This window comes from Camarhynchus parvulus, chromosome 4 (assembly GCF_901933205.1).
Source record: "Camarhynchus parvulus chromosome 4, STF_HiC, whole genome shotgun sequence".
Lineage (NCBI taxonomy): Eukaryota > Metazoa > Chordata > Aves > Passeriformes > Thraupidae > Camarhynchus > Camarhynchus parvulus.
The window spans coordinates 51,352,135-51,369,560 of record NC_044574.1 but is presented as its reverse complement, the minus strand read 5'-3'; the positions used below and the strand labels follow the sequence as shown (position 1 = coordinate 51,369,560).

The window sequence follows — 17,426 nt, the reverse complement described above, 5'->3', positions numbered from 1 at the left end:
CTCATGTTCACAGCATACAGTGGATGTGGAAGACTGCAATGGCATTTTGAGTTCAAGTTTTAGCATAATTACACTTCATGCCCTCAGTGGTAGCTTTACCTATGAAAAGGTAGGAGGAGGATCAAATGGCATTGCATTGTACATGTGTTTTGAAGCCAAAATGCATCCTGGAGTTGGTTACTTTACACTCAGGCGTAGAATAACCATGGCTGGATGAGCCAAAACCTTTCTTAGAGATACCTTATAACTTTTTAATATATCTTCAATTATTCACACAGTGATTGTCTGAAGGTTCCAGTTTTTTCCAAAGCTTCATTAAGTAAGCTTTTCTTTCCGTGTCTAAAAGAATCAAAGCTGGAGGCAAACTAAATTTCTCTTGATCTACTTGCTGTGACGGTCTGGCAGACTTCTGGCATTTCCTGATGAAGACTTCTGGTTCCCAGACAGCCTTACCAAGTTCTGCACTGCAGAGTTGGCCCTTCCTTTGAAGTCCAAATGTGTTTTCTCTGGATCACCATTGAGAACATACCCTTTGGCATGGCTGCTGTGAATGATGACTTGGCTTTGTCATCTTTGCATAAAGCTTAATTGTTTTTAAAGGCAAAAAAACACAAAGGAAAAAGTATAAATGGTGCTTCCCTTCAGCATCTCCTGTACACAAATTGTATACTGTGGCATTTTCAGGGGAGGAGAAGAAGAAACTTCTAAGAATGTAGAACTGCTGTATGGTTAACTGTGAAGTGATTGGCCTTCCTAGCAGATGTGGAAAGCCTTTTTGATCTCTCTACCACCAAATTTCAGTTCTGGCTTACTATCATAATACAAGCCACATGAGAAACGAAATTACTGGTGTACTAATAAAATACATCACGATCATACTGATGAAGTTATATTCAGTTATGAACATTAAGTCATTGAAATTGCACTTATGTTTCCTTTAAGTTGCTTACTTCTCCTTTCAGTTTGCCCCAATATCATTGTTGCATACAGAGAACCCAGATGTCTGAGGTGACTACTAAAATCATGTACCTTTAGAGCGTTTGATTCTGCAAATACTCTTGTAAATCAATCAGAATCTCTTTCCAAAAAATAATAAATAAATGACTAGTTTGTTTTCATCTCTGAGTTCTGTTCACGTGGTCTAGGTGGTAATGCCAGAAATTTGTTCAGAAATGCTCAGCAGGTCAGAGTAGCCTGGGGTAGAGGCACATTCATAGCCAACTGTTGCCAGCTGGGTCATCCCATATCCCATTTGGACAGTAGGAACATGGGTTTTAGCAGTGCTTTTGTAAATATGTTCTAGTTGACGGAGGCATGTGGGATTTTTATTGGTTTTGGTATTAAATGGGGAAGAAGTGAAGGATGAAGAATCTACAGCCATCTTCCTAGCATTGCATCCCCCTAGCTACTTCTGTCGCGTTGTGTGAGAGTGGGCATCCTGCCCCTTACTCAAATTGGGGCTTTAAAGTCCTTTTCAAGTTAATAGAGGAAATAAATACCTTTCATTACTGGAAGCTATCATTTTGATGGCAAAATTATGCAGAGAGTGGGAACACCTCCAAGTTCTGAATATCATGTTTTAGTGTATTTTACATGGCAGGTATTTTTTTTTCTTTTTTTTTTTTTCTTCCATGTGCTTTGGGCAGCTTTTAAGTTGCAGGAATCATTAAGCCACAGTATCAGCTTGACATGTTTAAACTGCGGCCTGATTGAAAGTAAAATTGTATTTAGAAAGTGTTCCGCTGGACATGTGTGCACAGGGAGCCAGTGCACTAATGGAACACCTCGCAGACATTGTGCAGGGCACAGCCCCAGCTGTCTGGGGGCTTTGGGAGAGGAACTCCCTAGGTGTGCTCACAGGCTGTTCCTGCTCTGTCTGCGTTCCTGAGCACTGTCCTGAGTGGCTGACCTCAACATGTCAGGGCTGTAAACTCTGGAGAGCTAAATGCAGCAGATGTAAAAATTCCTTCTCCTCCCGTTGCTGGCATGCCTGCTTCCCACTGCAGAGCTGAGCCTGTCATTTCAGTGCAGATGGCCAGAAACTCAATCCTACCTGGAGCTGGGAGGGCGTCTTTAGTGTCAGCCCCGTGTTAATGAATCTGTTAAATTAGCCTGTGCTGACATGGTGCTCTGAGGGCACTTTGTTGTACATAAGGGCTTGTATTGTTTGATCAGTACATAACTGAGAGGGCATTGATGTAAAAAGGTGCTTGTAGAGCAGTGGGTGGGTATCAGGTTAGGTCAGTGTTTGCACTGCTCAGGCATCCGCTGGGAGAGGGGCTGGAGAGCTGCACTCAGCTCTCTCCTTAAAGCTTCTCTTCAGGAGCCCTTTTCCACTCTGTTCCCTCCAATAAACAGGGGTGAATAAAAGAAACTGGCCCAGACTAAGTATGTTCATCATCTTACAAGGTCTTTGGGTTATCCTAAATCTTTGAGTCTATCCTGAGTCCCTTGTCTTGGACTTCCTATCCCGCTGAAAATACATAACATTGCCAGAGAAAATGTAGAAGAGAAATTACAGTCTTTACACTCTATCCTTGATGAAATTGCCCTCTGTTCTCAGCCCACTTATATTTCCATTTTAGAGTCAACATAAGCAAATTTCAAGGTGGATTGAGGTGGGGGTGGTGGTGGTTTGTTTTGGGTTTTTTTCTTGTTTGTTTGGTGTTTTTTCCTTTACTGCTGTTCCTTTATTCATATTAAAATCTAACACAAAAATGTTTTTGTACCTTACTTGATTTCCAAAAAAATGTTTAGCAGCAGGTGGTCATATTAGTACCTTTCAGGTTTTTATAAGTGCAGCATTAGATCAGAAAAAAAAAGTAAGAATTACATCTTTTCACTTTTCACTACTTGAAAGAATTACATCTTTATTAGTGTGTTGGAAAAACAGGAAATCTGGTGAGGGAGATGAACCACAAAGTTCATCTGGAACCTAAATTCCGGAAAGTTGAGTGTTGGTGGGACCTTGGAGGCACCTCTTTAAAGTAAATATGTTCACTAAAGAGATTAACATACTTAATATATTTTCAGATGAATATAGAGACAATGATACATACCTGGGATTCATGAGTTACAAACTGAGAATTTTTTGTTGACTGAAAATGGATAAGTTTCTTTTCTTATTAACTGCATTGCATTAACCAGACAAATGGTATTAAAAGTATAGAGTTTTTTTGCATTTGCAAATTATAGAGGAAGCTGCGTGTTTGGGAAAAAATGGACCTATTTTAGTACCAAAAAAATCTTCCTGTAACTAGGATGATTGTTCTGTAAGAAACTTGTTGGATAGGAACAGTGTTTGAATTTTTGTCTTAGAATAAACAGATGTTATCTGCTCCTGGTGGGGTCAAGTCTACTTATATTTGTAGTCTCAGTATGAAGGCAGACTATAGGAGAGCTGATCGTGTCACTGAGTCAAATATCACTTTGCAAGAGATGGAATTGGGAACATGGAAAACATCTTCTTCTTCACTTCCCTAGCAGACAGTTCAGCACTGTATTTAATGTAGTGCTAAAATAAGATTTCTGAAATGCAGTGAAGTGAAAAGAATTAGTGTTTATTGTGGGCAGGCATTTCTAGGAGAGAGTTCAATGGAGATGGATACAGTAAACACTTGGAGCTTTCTTAGAGCCTGAAGGAGGAAAGAGGGATGGAGCAATGTACATGTGTGAACAGTGTAGTAATGGCACAGAGCTATTGCAGATAAATCTATTAACAGCTTTTGCAGGAGCCAGTCCAAGTGCTTTTGCTGACAATATCTCTTTTTCCTAATCAGAGGACCCTTCTTGGTGGCTTTGGGAAAGTCATGGCATCCAGAGGAGTTTAATTGTGCCCACTGCAAAACCTCCATGGCCTACATAGGATTTGTGGAAGAGAAAGGGATGCTGTATTGTGAGGTCTGCTATGAGAAGTTCTTTGCCCCTGAGTGTTCAAAGTGCCAAAAGAAGATCCTTGGGGTAAGTGACCAGTAAGTGGCCTGTTCTTTGGTGGGAGCAATAATCAGAGTGTTCAGTGCTTCTCTGCTAGGAAATTCCATTTTACCTGGCCCAGTCTGCATTCTTTAAAATATGCTCTTGACACACCTCTTCTGCGCTCATCACATTCAAAATCTGCCTTTGGACCTCCTAATGTTGAACCTTTTCAATGTCTTTGAGAAAAGGTGCTGTAGGCTCCTTGGCTCTCCTAAGCTCATCTCCTGTTTTCATGAAGCTGTTCAGTACCAAATTTTCCTGAGCAACATGCTTTTAATTGGCAGCTTTTTGCAGAATGGGAAGGGGGAAGTGGAGGAGGGAAGTAAAAAGAAAAAAACCTCCTTGGGTGAACTGAGCATTAAGAACACACTGCTTGCTAGATGAGAAGTACTGAAATATTCCCAGTGTTAATGTAGATGGAAAGACGCGTTCTCCTACTGGGTGCTGATATTGCTCATTTGAGCCTGCCAGCTGATCGGCTGCTGTTTCACTGCAGACAGCAATGTGTCTGCATTCTTGTGTAACTGGGGTCATGCAGGGCTCTGGCAGCACAATTCTCAAGTCATATTTGGCACTATAGCATCTTCCAAAACAGCACAGAGCAGTCATAATTTTCTGTGTGATGTCTTCTGATTAACTCTTCACAGACTTCAGAAGAAGGGAGAGATGCTGCCTTTCTTATTTCAGAGGCCCATTATGGGTGAGATCCTGATTCAAACGAAGAATTTGAACAAATAAGTTGTTAAAATATGTCCAACTCTATGTCAAACCTTCCAAAGACTCCAAAGGATTGCTCATGAAAAATAAGGAGATGTACCATAAATAAAGCACCTCATTAAGTTTAACGTCGCAGAACTTGTGTGCGCAACCCATTTTCAAAGTAGCAGCAGGAAACAAAGTATTCTTGAAATGAATCAAGTGTGGAGGCATGGCTACCACAATTCTAGTCATCACATCAAAATAATGTGTTCCTAACACTTTTTCTAATCCCCACAGGAAGTAATAAATGCTTTGAAACAAACTTGGCACGTTTCCTGCTTCGTGTGTGTGGCCTGTCATAACCCCATCCGCAATAATGTTTTTCACTTAGAAGATGGTGATCCCTACTGTGAGACGGGTAAGAAGCAACACAACCAAAGTTTACTGCAGCTGTGCAGGAAAGCAGAGCTCAGTAAAGTTGGGGAAAAAAATAATTCCCTTTTCTCAAGCTACACATTAGAAGCACCCCAGCAATTTCACGCAACTTTGATGTGTCAATTCAAAGCAGTAACTGCTGCTGTAGACCCTTTAGTTTGCAGCAGGAGAAGTTGGTGAGGATTTCTTCATCAGCTTCAGCAGCAGCAGGCTTCTTGTCACTGATTTTTACCTATTCCTGTTAAATCCTCAGCTGGAGTATCAGTGATACATCAAAGTGTTAGTTTTAGGGTGACTTTCTGGTTGGCTTTAAAGTAATCTGAAGTTTATGTGAATCTGCTTATTTACCAACCACGAGCAAATGCCAGTGGAGTAATGTGGTTTTCTCTGAATAGCCTTGTCCACAGCCTGAGGGACTTCCAAGAGTAAGAAGTCTGTCCAGATAGTTTTTTTGCAGAATCAAGGATAAAAAACTGTCAGGGGAAAAATACAGTGATACTGTTAGAGCACTTGAAAGCCTGATGGATGAGCAATATTCCATGCATGATGTGGCCTAGAAATTCATAGCATTTCTGGTTTGGTTTTTAGCACTTCCAGCTAATCATAACATTTTTTATAAAATCATAAAATAGTTTGGGTTGGAAGGGACCCTAAAGATCATCTGGTTCCAACCCTTCTGCCAATGCCTCCCACTAGATCATGCTGCTCAAAGCCCCATCCAGCTGGCCTTGAACGTCTCCAGGAATGGGGAATCCACAGCTGCTCTGGGCAACCTGTTCCAGCGCCTCACCACCCTCACATATTCCTATTATCCAATATAAATGTACTTTTTCAGCTTAAAGCTATTCCCCTTGTCCTATCACTACCTGTCCTTGTAAAATGTCCCTCTACAGATTTCCTCTAGGCCCCCTTCAGGTACTGGAAGGTGCTGTAGGATCTGCTTGGAGCCTTCTCCTGAGCTGAACAACCACAATTCTCTGAGCATTTCCTCAAAGGAGAGGTGCTCCATTTCCATTCCTCTGAGCATCTGTGTGACCTTCTCTGGACGTGCTCCAGCAGGTCCACATCCATCCCATCTTAGGAGCCCTATAGCTGGATGCAGGACTTCCAGTGAAGTAGATGGTTCAGAATCCCTCCCTTTCCTGCTGGCCACTCCTCTTGTGGTGTAGCCCAGGATACAGTTGGCTTTCTTGGCTGTGAGTGCACATTGCCAGGCCATGCTGAGCCTCTTGTCAACCTATTATTAGTAGTATGAACAGTGTTTATTTAAGCTGGTTTTCTAGTTCACCTAAAACTTTCCATGTACCCTTCTGAGCTAGGAAAGAAATAAGCAATTTGTAAAAGAATTCCCACAAAATGGAAAAGAGACAAAATTGTATCAAAATTATCTGTTTTTCCACACAGTGCATGCTGTGTGGGAGCTGTCAGTTGGACCCTTGTTACGGTTTTCCTTCTACTCTTAGGAACGTTGCAGTTTGTAGAAATGGATTGGCTAGAAAAGATTTAGCATGAAATTCTAATGACCTCTTTGGAGCTTAGATTTCCTTCTGAGCTGATCCCAGAGTTGTTCATAGTGCGTGCCAGGGAGAGTGCTAGGTACTGTAAGCATGAGGGAAGTAGGCCAATTTATCCAAAATTTCTCTTGTAAGAGCTGCTTTAATGAGAAGTTGGCTGATACAAAAGGACACAGTAGGTTATTGCTAACTTGGTGACAAATGTAGGGTAGGGTGTTGCTCCTATTGAATTAGTGGAGCAGCAGAGGAAACGGGTATGTGAATGCCATCCTCCAGTGTGACAGCACGGTGAAATTTCATCCTGAAGCCATGTGAAGCCCCTAATCCTGAAACCATTTGATGATTCAAAAATAGTACTGGACAAATCAATAACTCCCCTTTGGGTGGAAAGCTCATGACAGGATTTGTTCTCTTAAGGTTCAGTTCTTGTTCCTGCCACCAAATGACCCACATGTCATGCAGTGCATTGATTTGTGCTACTGTTACAATTCCTGTGCAAAATGTGCCTTTTTCTATACTGTGAGCGGGAAAAACTGTGGTAAGATGTCAAGTATACTACACTTCTTGAAAAGTTTATTTCTGAGATAAAAAGTTTCTAGTGCAAGTTAATGCAGACACAATCTGTGAGGTGTTATTGGCAGTGATACTTTGTAATGGCTCTGGCTCACTAACTAGATGTTAATTTGAGTTATATTAATTTTTCAAAGACTTTCAGTCCAGCTGGAGTTATGAGTCTATGACTAATTTTAAAGAAATAAGGAGTAAGTGTCACTGCCAACTTTCCTTCTTCCTAGTGCAAAGGAGAATTCTAATTTTAAATCTGTATTTGAAATTATAACAGCATCAGCTATTAGTATTAAAGTGGGATTAATCTGCAGAATGTTTTGGGTTTAGATGTTGAGGCTAAAATTAAAATAAAAGTCTGGATATCTACAACTTTGAACATTTTTTAAGTGCAGAGTTAGTAGCCTAGTTTTGAAAATGCTGTGCGCAGGAAGCACTGATATGTGACTATGTAAGAAGTCTGCCTTGGAAGGCTTCTGTGGTATCGCAATTCAAGCATGCAAAAGAAAGCTGATGCCCTTCATTCTGCCTTATCTACTGCCCTTTCTTCAGAAGAAAAGCCAATAAACTTATCAACACAACCACAGGCCAACTAACAAAAGGTTTTAACTGCTGGCACCAGGAAAATATCAGTAAGATTCTGTATGACCACAAATGTAAAGAGCTGAAAGAGTACGGTCATGAGGCTGTTCCCTTCAGGGGTTTTGCACAGGTCTGTCCTACCATTTGATGTTTTTATTTGTCATTCTTTTTAAACACTTAAAAATTTATTCCAGTAGCATGGATTAGTGGGGGTGATCAGTGAAGCAGTTTCTTGCCACTGGCAGCTATCAAGGGCTTTGCTATTCCAGAGCACTTGTACTCCCCATCCTGTTGAGATTTCTCCTATGATGATTCATTTTCATGGAGGTCATCACACAAAACACTATCTTAGGAAATAAAACCAGGACTTTTTTCTTGGGCTTGGCACATCTGATGATCCTCTCTGGGCTCTACTGCAGTAAGTATTAGAGCTTCAGCAGATGTGTACAGTCTAGGTGAGAAACAAAATCCACTTCTACCCAGCTTCCCACCCGTTATAATTCTCCTTTGAAAATGACCCCTGGCATCTAATTTCCCTGTCAGAGACAGTGTTACTATGGTAGTAACACTCTGTTACTGGTAGATGGAGTCCAAAGCTTCATTATGGCTGTCACTTTGACTGTAGTTCATCTTATGAGGACATAATGTTGCATGATGTGTTTGCCATGGTGGTGTGAGGGTCCCAAATTCTCTCATGTTCTAGCACTAATGCCACTGCTGTCTCTGCAGGAATAAAACATTTGCTTCCTAGAATGGGGTGTTTGAGAGTTGAAATAAGTGGAAAAGACCAGACAACTTGGGTTGAGGAAAATGAATGGTTCAATGCCATTTGTTTTAGTCCCAGCTCCCTGAGATCGTTGGAGAAGCTTCTATATAGTAATGAAGAGGAAGGGTTTGTTGGTTTGTTTTGGGGTTTTGTTTTGTTGGTTTTTTAAAAAGTCGTGTAACGTACTTTAGTGACTAGAAAGGTATTCTGACTTGATCCAAATTTCTGGACTCTAATTAGGACAGAAGGCTAATGATTACATGGTTTTGAGTAGTGCAATCTGGGGCAAAAACTGTACCAGAATGTAGGTCAGAGTTCATTACTCTCTGAGAAGGTCAGTCGTGTGAGCAGCTGGGGTGTGGTTTCAAAGCACAGCTGGAGAGAACATAAGGAACATGTAGAGTTCATGTGGGTGCTCTCAAAGAGTGCATTTCCCCCACTCGAGCCCACGGTTGATCTCAAGGAAATGAAACACCAGGAAGATGGAAGCATTGCCCACTTGAAAGGAAGAGGAAGAGAACTGAATTAGCAAGAAGTCAACATCCCTTTTGATCTAGGAGCTCTTTATTCCGTGTACTCAGTCTAATAAACTTCAGCAAGTTCAAATCTATTGCCAATGAAAGAGCAAAGATCTTGAAGGGTCAGTACTGCTTTTCTGCATATGCTTTAAAAGCTGTTTATATCTCTTTGCAGATTACTATGCCCTCTTTGGTACGATGTGCCATGGCTGTGAATTCCCCATTGAAGCTGGAGATAGGTTTCTTGAAGCCCTGGGCCACACTTGGCATGACACCTGCTTTGTATGCTCTGTAAGTAAAGCTGGTCTGCCTTTAAACAAACCCTGGCAGCAGTGCTAGCCTGACCCATATGGGAGTTAACAGCTCTAACCTCTCTCAATCCCCCGAGCCCAAACAAAGAGTGCTTTCCCAGTTATTTGGAAGGTGTGTTGCTATTGTAAGCCTTTGGCACGGGTCTGAGCAAAGGTGTCCTGGATTGCAGCCCTGTGTCCCAGCATTTAACCCTCGACATTTACTTCCTCAGAGTAAGTGTTGAAGGTTCTAAGGGAATGGGCTGTGTTTCCAAAGTAGTAAGAGTGCTTTTGACATAAGGACACTGTAGCCAAGGTATTGCTTACTAATATTGTATGACCAAACAAACCTTAAAGAGAAGCCCCAATATTAATGATTGAGGGTTTTTTTTCTTAAATTCTGAATCTAACTCTGCTCCCACTTACACATCTCTTAAGAAAGGTTATGCTTACACGAACCACTAGTATTACATTAAAAGGTAATTCTTTTTTCTAAAAAGAAAAGCTAATTCTTACTCTCTGAATATATTTGTGCATAGGACAATACCATGATTTGGCATTCTGAATGGTTATGGTGTAATTAATCCATCTGAATTGGGTGTTCTTTTGTTTCTTACCCTATTTCAGGTATGTAGTGACAGTTTGGAGGGCCAGACTTTCTTCTCCAAGAAGGACAAGCCACTGTGCAAGAAACACGCCCACTCTGTCAACATCTGAAACTTGGAGTTCGTCTTGTGTAACAAATGTACTGAGCAGAAAGGTTAAAATGTCCATGTTCAATAATTGGTTAAAATTATTTATACCAATTTTTTCTAAAATGTAAAAGTCATGTGGAAACTTGCAGAAAGGATTGTACACTAATTTTTCAGAATGCTTATCATTTATGATTTTGCTTCATGAAAAGAAAGGTATCAGGAATTGCACCCAAGCCAAACAATTAGAGTGTCTTTATCTCTGCACTTCACACATTACTGTATTTCATGATTTTATGACCACATTTATCTCTGTTTCATTATGAGAAGTGAAGCATCTATAAAAGTAAATACCTGATATTAGAGGTCTCAGTCTTGCTGCTATTCAAGAAATAAAAGGAGTTTGGATTCAGCAATCCCAATCACTTTATTTCAGTGATGTTTTTAAAGTGTGTCCAGAAGTATTGCAGCTAAACTCCATTAAAAAGAACTCAAAGTAAAGATAAGATTACACAAAATATATAGTTCCAAAACTTTTTTTTTTTAATCTGATATTTGTATTCAGGAAGCTTCCTACATAATTACATGTACCTATGCCTTTGCACTTGAATTTCTGATGGGTTTGCAAGGGACAGAGGTTTTTACAAAGCATTTAAATGGCTATGCTGGTAAAAAAAATATTTAGAAGGTGCCACTTAAAACATAAATGGGATACTGTTCTGTAACTCATGTACTACCAGAACACTAGCCAAAATCCCATGCTGCTGAGAGTGTGTTTGATAGAATGAAAATGTCAGATGAAATCTTAAGGGAGCAGGGATTTCAACTCTTGTGTTTGCAGTTCAGGTTTTAGGTAGCTTTAAGTGCCTTGTGAAGGGGAAATTGTGCTGAATCTGCAGGTAACAGCGTTTTGTATCCAGGATGTGAGATTCTGGTGTTGAACGAGGGAAGCTGTTGAAGTGCAGCTGAGGACATTGGTTTTTTCTCAGTACATTCTTTACCATGTAGCTCACGAATATGTATATTGGTGGTGTGCCAGGTAGCATACTGAAAACTGAACTTTCTTACTCAGCTATTAGGATTTTTATTAGTTAAGGATTTATTTTTCACCTTTCTTCCAGATGTAGGGAATGTATTGTTAAATGATATTCCATTGGTTTAAGCAGCTCAGTACCTCTCAGATCTTGCAAGGGAGCAGAGAGACAATGCTGTCATTATGCATTTGCTGCTAGCCAGATCAGCTGATTCTGTGGATTGATAGGAATTTTGCATCCACACAGAGAGGCAGCACAAGAGCAGTGCACCAGCTCAGTCCCCCTTAGCCTCACATTAGGGCTCAACTGGTTTAATTGGAGCAATTGCAGGCAGCCAGGGAGGAGGTGTGCTCCTCTGCACAGGGTGAATTTGCTTCTGCAGAATAGTATAACAGTGAAGGGGGCTCTCTTGGGACCAGAGCAGATACCTGAAGGAAACTGAATTTACATGCTGTTTGATTCAACTGGAGTGTCAGAGTTGAATTGTTAGTCTTTAGTGCTCTTTCTAGTAGTAGACATTAAAAATAACCATTTACTGGTTTTGTTGTTGTGGGGTGGGTTTTTTTACTGATTAAAGGGATAGTTTTATCCATAAAACCATGGATAAAAAAGTAAAAAAAAAAATTGCTATGGCTGAGTAAAGTAATTGTAATGAGGAGCATCAGCAAAAGAGGAGGAAAGAAAACCAAAATTGCTGTACTGAAATATGAAAAAATATTTGGCTTTTTATTAATTCAGTGAGACAGGTTCACATTGTGGGGCTGTTTCACTTTATTTCCTGAAGTTGCTTTTATTCAATATTACCACGTTTCTTTTTTAACTTCCAGTGGTACAGAAGAAATTTGGTAAATTTGGTGAATGTTGTTAAATAAGAAATTTGGTGGTACGGTATAAAGCTGTTTAAAATGTTTACACTCTTGTAGGTCTACCCTTTTGTGAGTTTGGCTGAAAAACAGAAGGGTGGAAGGAGACTGGACAAAATACAGTAACATATAATCCAGGTTGCTTTTAAAATTAAGTGGAATGTGGAGAAATGAGACCTACGGACTAGGTTTCAGTGGAGCTTTATTGCACATGTGTGAGGAAAGAGGGGGAAATGCACAGGAAAAGGCATTCCATAATTTCTGTGATTCAAACCTTGCAATTTTAACATAGGATAAAAACTTCTCAGTTTGTCATTGTCCTTAAAATCCAGTTAAATTTTGTTTAGCCTCATAATTTTAATTGGAATTTTATTTTTAATCCACATGCTCTAGGGTTTGAAATTTTGCAGTTGTTAATGAATTTGAGGACAAAAGCCTGAAAGGCTCCAATAGAACTGCTTCATTTAGCTGCTTTGCTTTTTAATTTCTGCTTTTATCTATTTGTTTAAAATTTTAAAGGAAGCATAGAGTCACTGATAGATAATGAATATTTAATGGCTTTACCAAATTATATAAATCAATTAAAAGGAACATAATTTTTATCGTTATTTTAATAAGTGAGATTTTAGTAGAGCACTTTATAATAATGCCATATATCTCACTGAATATTTATTACCTTTTTTGTTGTTGTTGTTTAGAACTATTTCATTCTGGTATTATTTTGTTTTATTTTAAGCCTGCCTTTACCTCTAGAATCTTTTGGGGTCTGAGTGTATGTGTTTAAATATACTTCTTTCTACATGCACATGTATGCACATGCATCAAGAGACATAATTATAAATGTGCATTTGAATGCAGACTTGACATAGCAAAAAATCATTTGGGGATTTAGTGAGATTCCCAACTGCTTTTCACACAACACACATATAGCATTCATGTTATGAGGGAATGTTACAGTCAGGACAGATATATTAGTTACCTAACTACTGTATATCTTTGCATGCATTTTCAGTCAGGCATTGTTTTTCTTCCAAAACTGCCTGTGAGAGAATTTGGCTTAACTCTGTTTGGAGGTAGAATGTCTTTATAAGTGAATAATTCATCCATGATGACAGTTTCAGTACGTTGTAATGAAATAATTCAGGATTACATGTAAATATAAATGCTTAATATAACAATGCCATAAACATAAAAGCAGGTGTTGAGTTGTGGTTCAGTGTGTGTTGGTCTGTTAATTGTGTACCTATTTCTTCACAGAGCTACTTGCATCATCTAGCCATGCCAGCTGCTTTGCAAACATTGTTTTATGCTAAACTACCAGCTCTTAAGTCCTGGTGATTTCTTTGCTTGTGTTTAATAATCTTTGGTATTAAATTTTGTCTGTTCACATTTGCAATTTTAATTACAATTGAAAAACATAACAAGCAAATAAACCCTACTCAAAACCTGAAATTCTCTGTCTTCACTTATTTTGTGGTCGTTGGATACTTTTTTTTCATGAATCACAGCCAGTAAAGGAAAACCATGATTTTACACACAAATAGATAGCATTTGAACTCATTCTCCAGGTTTTATGCGTTTTTTAGCTCTGTTTTACAGGGAAGGACCAGGGAGTCCTGGTGACACCAAGGTGACCATGAGCCAGTGATCCTCCTCTGAGCCAAGGAAGACCACGAACCTCCTGGAGTCCATTAGGCAGAGGATTGCCAGCAGATGGGAGAAGTTATCCTTCTCTGCTCAGCCTTGGTGAGACCCATCTGGAGAGCTGAGTGCAGTGCTGGTGTCACCAGTACCAGAGACATGGCTTTACTGCAGTGAAGAGCGAGGAAGGTGGTGAGGGGCATGGAGCATTTGTCATACAAGGAGAGGCTGAGAGAGCTGGGGCTGCTCAGCCTGGAGAAGAGGGGACTCAGGGGAGGCCTCATCAATGTCTACAAATACCTGCATAGGAGAGTCAAGAAAAACAGCCAGGCTTGGTATGTAGTGAGAGGACAACTGTGAAGATGGTAAACATTGGCACAGGTTGCCCAGAGAGATTGTGGAGCCTGTCTACCTGAATATACTCAAAACTTGACTGGATACAGCCCTTGGACTAGTCAAGGTCCCTTCAGCCTTGGTGAGTCTCTGATTCTTCATCTTTTTTCAAGATGGATGGAAAGGTACAAATACTGTGTTGAATGCTGTAGAATATGTAACAATGTAAAACTTACATCAGCCAAATACTGTTTATTTGCTGTCCTTTCTCCGTTCTGCTGCCCATCTAGAATACCTTGCACTGTTTCTCTGGAAGGGTTTAGTGTTTTTCCTTAGTTGACACTGTCCAAGGAAATACTGCCTGCTCTGGCAAGCCTTGTCTGATACCATACTCAGCCTTGGCATGCACCAGTCTCTGTTTTCACCATGGGACACTTCACTCTCTGCTCTGACAGGGCCAGTTCCTTCATGATAATACCGGTCTGGTAAGAATCCCTTAGCTGAGGATCCCTTAAACAGGCAAATGCACTGTTGTATTTTTACCTTTATTTACACAGGCAAAGGAAAACACTGCACACAGCTCTATAAAATTTAGAGGCAACTTTACAGAAAACTTGCCTCCCCTTCAGTGTTTAGGCTGTGAGCAAGACAAACGCAAGTCTATTTGCAAACAGTACATTAAGCTCCAGAAGCCAAATTTTTAAAGGCATGAAGTCTGCATTTGACATTTTAATGGCAAAGGTTTGGTTTCTATCAATCACAACGTCATGTAACATTAAAATGCACTGACCAACAAAAAAAAGAGATCTGTCATTCATTCATTAAGATGCTGTAATCCAGTGTAAGATTTATAGGCTTAAAACGCAATGGTGTGTTTTCACAATAAATCCACTTTCACTGCTCAGCACAGAACAAATCTCTCTGTCACTCAAAATATTTGCTGGTCAAAATGCCTATATGAGATCTTCAAAGGGTTTCTCACAAAATTGCATATAAATCCTTTTACCAGCAAAGGCTTAATTTAGGTTCAAGTTTTACTTTCTTGGGATGTCGGTTAATATCTTGTGCTCAGACAAGATCTTGGTTATATCAGAAACACATAGGGCCTAATTTATTATTAGCAGTCTGGTGTTAATTAGGAGGAATTACCAGAAATAGTTTGCTTGATGGAAATTTATTATGGTATCACACTTTACTGATGGTGAAATAGGAGTCACTGAAAGAGTACAGCTCCTTCTCATAACCAGCTAATTAATAAGGTGCCAAAATTCCTCTGAGAAGGGTTTGGTCCTAACTATGGGAACCTCACAGAGCAAATGGTTCCTATGCAATATTTAAAATTTAAAAGAGGAAAAGGGAGACGAGAAAAAGCTGCCCAGCAGAAGTCTCAAAAGTGGTATGGCTTTTTCTTGAATTTATGAAAGAAAATATTTAGCTGTGTTTCCAAGCTCATTAAAGAATGGCTTTTCTCAGACAGAAAAACAACAGCTAATTTATAATCTCGTTTGGTATGCTTGAACTTGGTTTCAGTTTTACTTGTGCATACTGCACACTACAGCTTGTAATTTTATGAATTGGGCTTATAATGAGCTTTTATATTGCTCTTTATTGCTTTGCTTAATGGTCTTTTTCATTATCATTTGCCAGGAAAGTTGAGGTTGGCTTAGATAGGAAACTAAAAAATAGTGCAAATCTCTGATAAGTTCCAACCCATTTTGTGTATGGTAGTTTGGGGATAGAAAGCCACTGTGTTTTTAGAATTCTCATGAAAGTTGTGTGAGAAAGGCATGTTATAATAATATGGAGTGAAAGGAAAAACATCTCTAAAGAAATTTAAAATCACCCCACTAAAATTTATGCATGGCTGATTTTTGAAAAAACTTAAGATAATAGGGTGTGCAATTGTAATAAAGCACTTTTGTATTTGCACTGAAAATACCTTGACCTGTTGAAAAATATCCAGCATCTTGGATATGCTTTTGTCCAAGCTTTCTCCTGTACTGTGAGACTAAGGATTTTGTCATTGTGCTGTGAGTAATATTCACATTTTCTGTAGATCAGAGTTGTTCCTTTTCAGTTCTCCTGTCTTTGCTTCGCTTTTTCTTACTGCTGGGCAGTGCCATTGTTTGTTTTAAAATACTTCATTATGAGATAATCCTGTCAGGTGTGTCCCTTATTTCTCTTTGTGATGCATCAATGAAATGTCAAATGTTCCTTTGGTAAATATAAACTTTCAGTAAGTTTTGTCATGCTTTTCCAAGTGTCAAGTTTTCCCACCCAGAAGTTTCCTCTGGAAAAATATTTGGAGATACTAGACCAAAATGTAATTATATCCCACATAAAGTCTTTGTTTCTCTTGAAATCCATCAAGCAAAAGGGAAACACGTGAAAACAAGTATAGGGCCAAAATCATGGATAACCTAAACAGGTACAATATCACTGATTTCAACTTATTCCCCTCCAAGTTAAAAATTACTGGTATCAAAGCTATTTTAATTTCATGCTTACATTTGTCCAGTGAGCAAACTCAGAATTAAGGATTTGATCTTTGGTTTTATCAGGATTTCCTTTCACCCAGGATCCAATCTTGGACTTACACTTGGCTTTGAACAACCACAGTGAAGTTTATCTGCTGTGTGACTTTTTTTTTTCCACACTTGCTACCCACTGACAGTCAGTAGAGGATTCAGGGAAATTCAGACAAGTAGTATCTGGAGAATAAAATAGGATGGACTTTCTCTGAAATAAATCAGTGTGTGTAAGTGGAAGTTAAATGATGCTACAATAAGGCTGCAAATCTGTCTTTAAATCTTGCGTGTTATTGTTTTGATACTTCTTTTTAATTTTTTCCAAGTGGGTGTCTGTGGTGGCAATCAGTTTCGAGGTGTGCTCTGATGAAGCCTATTATATGCTACTCCCCCGAAAAATAAGTCCTTTATAAGGTTGTAGAGCTTTGGCATAAGTTTCCTAATACCATATTAATCTTAAAGGCAGTTGCATGGCTGTAAGTAGGAGAATCTTGTATTTTTCTGTTCAGTCGTAATTAGCATTTGAGGATTGTAGTGTCTTGTTGGGAGCACTGCATCATTATTCATACAGCATGATGCATTGCCGTGAAACTGGGAATAACAATTTGGGATGTGGTGGGAGTAATGTGGTGATCTTTGCTCCACTACACAAAGGGTGCAGATAGTTAAATGAAAATCTGTATATGGGAGCTGTGGAATGCCACCTGCATCCTCAGCTTCTTCCCTGGATAGGTCCTGCCACTGGCAGGAGCATCCTGGTGACCCTGAGCCTTTGTTCTCCCACATCCAGAGACCCAAAAATACATCTTTGAAGGCTTTAGGTTAGGTTTTTAAACCAGTATACATTCAAGGATAATCACTGTTGAGGGCAAGTGTGAGCCTACTTTCATCAATATGTGTCTATGTTGATATAATTACTTATTTTTCAGGGAGCATGTTGAGAGAGGACTCTAACATCTCCCTGGCAGGGGTTTGCAAAATCAGCCAGGATG

General features: G+C 39.5%; 1 protein-coding gene across 1 annotated transcript in view; it reads left to right on the top strand.

Moving 5' to 3' along the window:
- The window catches only part of PDLIM5 (PDZ and LIM domain 5), a 126,211-nt gene extending 112,827 nt beyond the window's left edge, over nucleotides 1-13,384 (top strand). Inside the window, exons 18-21 of the mRNA XM_030947127.1 lie at nucleotides 3,780-3,960; nucleotides 4,972-5,092; nucleotides 9,229-9,344; nucleotides 9,971-13,384. Coding sequence (XP_030802987.1) covers nucleotides 3,780-3,960; nucleotides 4,972-5,092; nucleotides 9,229-9,344; nucleotides 9,971-10,060 — 508 coding nt within the window. The 3' untranslated portion in view covers nucleotides 10,061-13,384. The remainder of the gene's footprint in view (nucleotides 1-3,779; nucleotides 3,961-4,971; nucleotides 5,093-9,228; nucleotides 9,345-9,970) is intronic.
- Nucleotides 13,385-17,426: the final 4,042 nt, after the last annotated feature.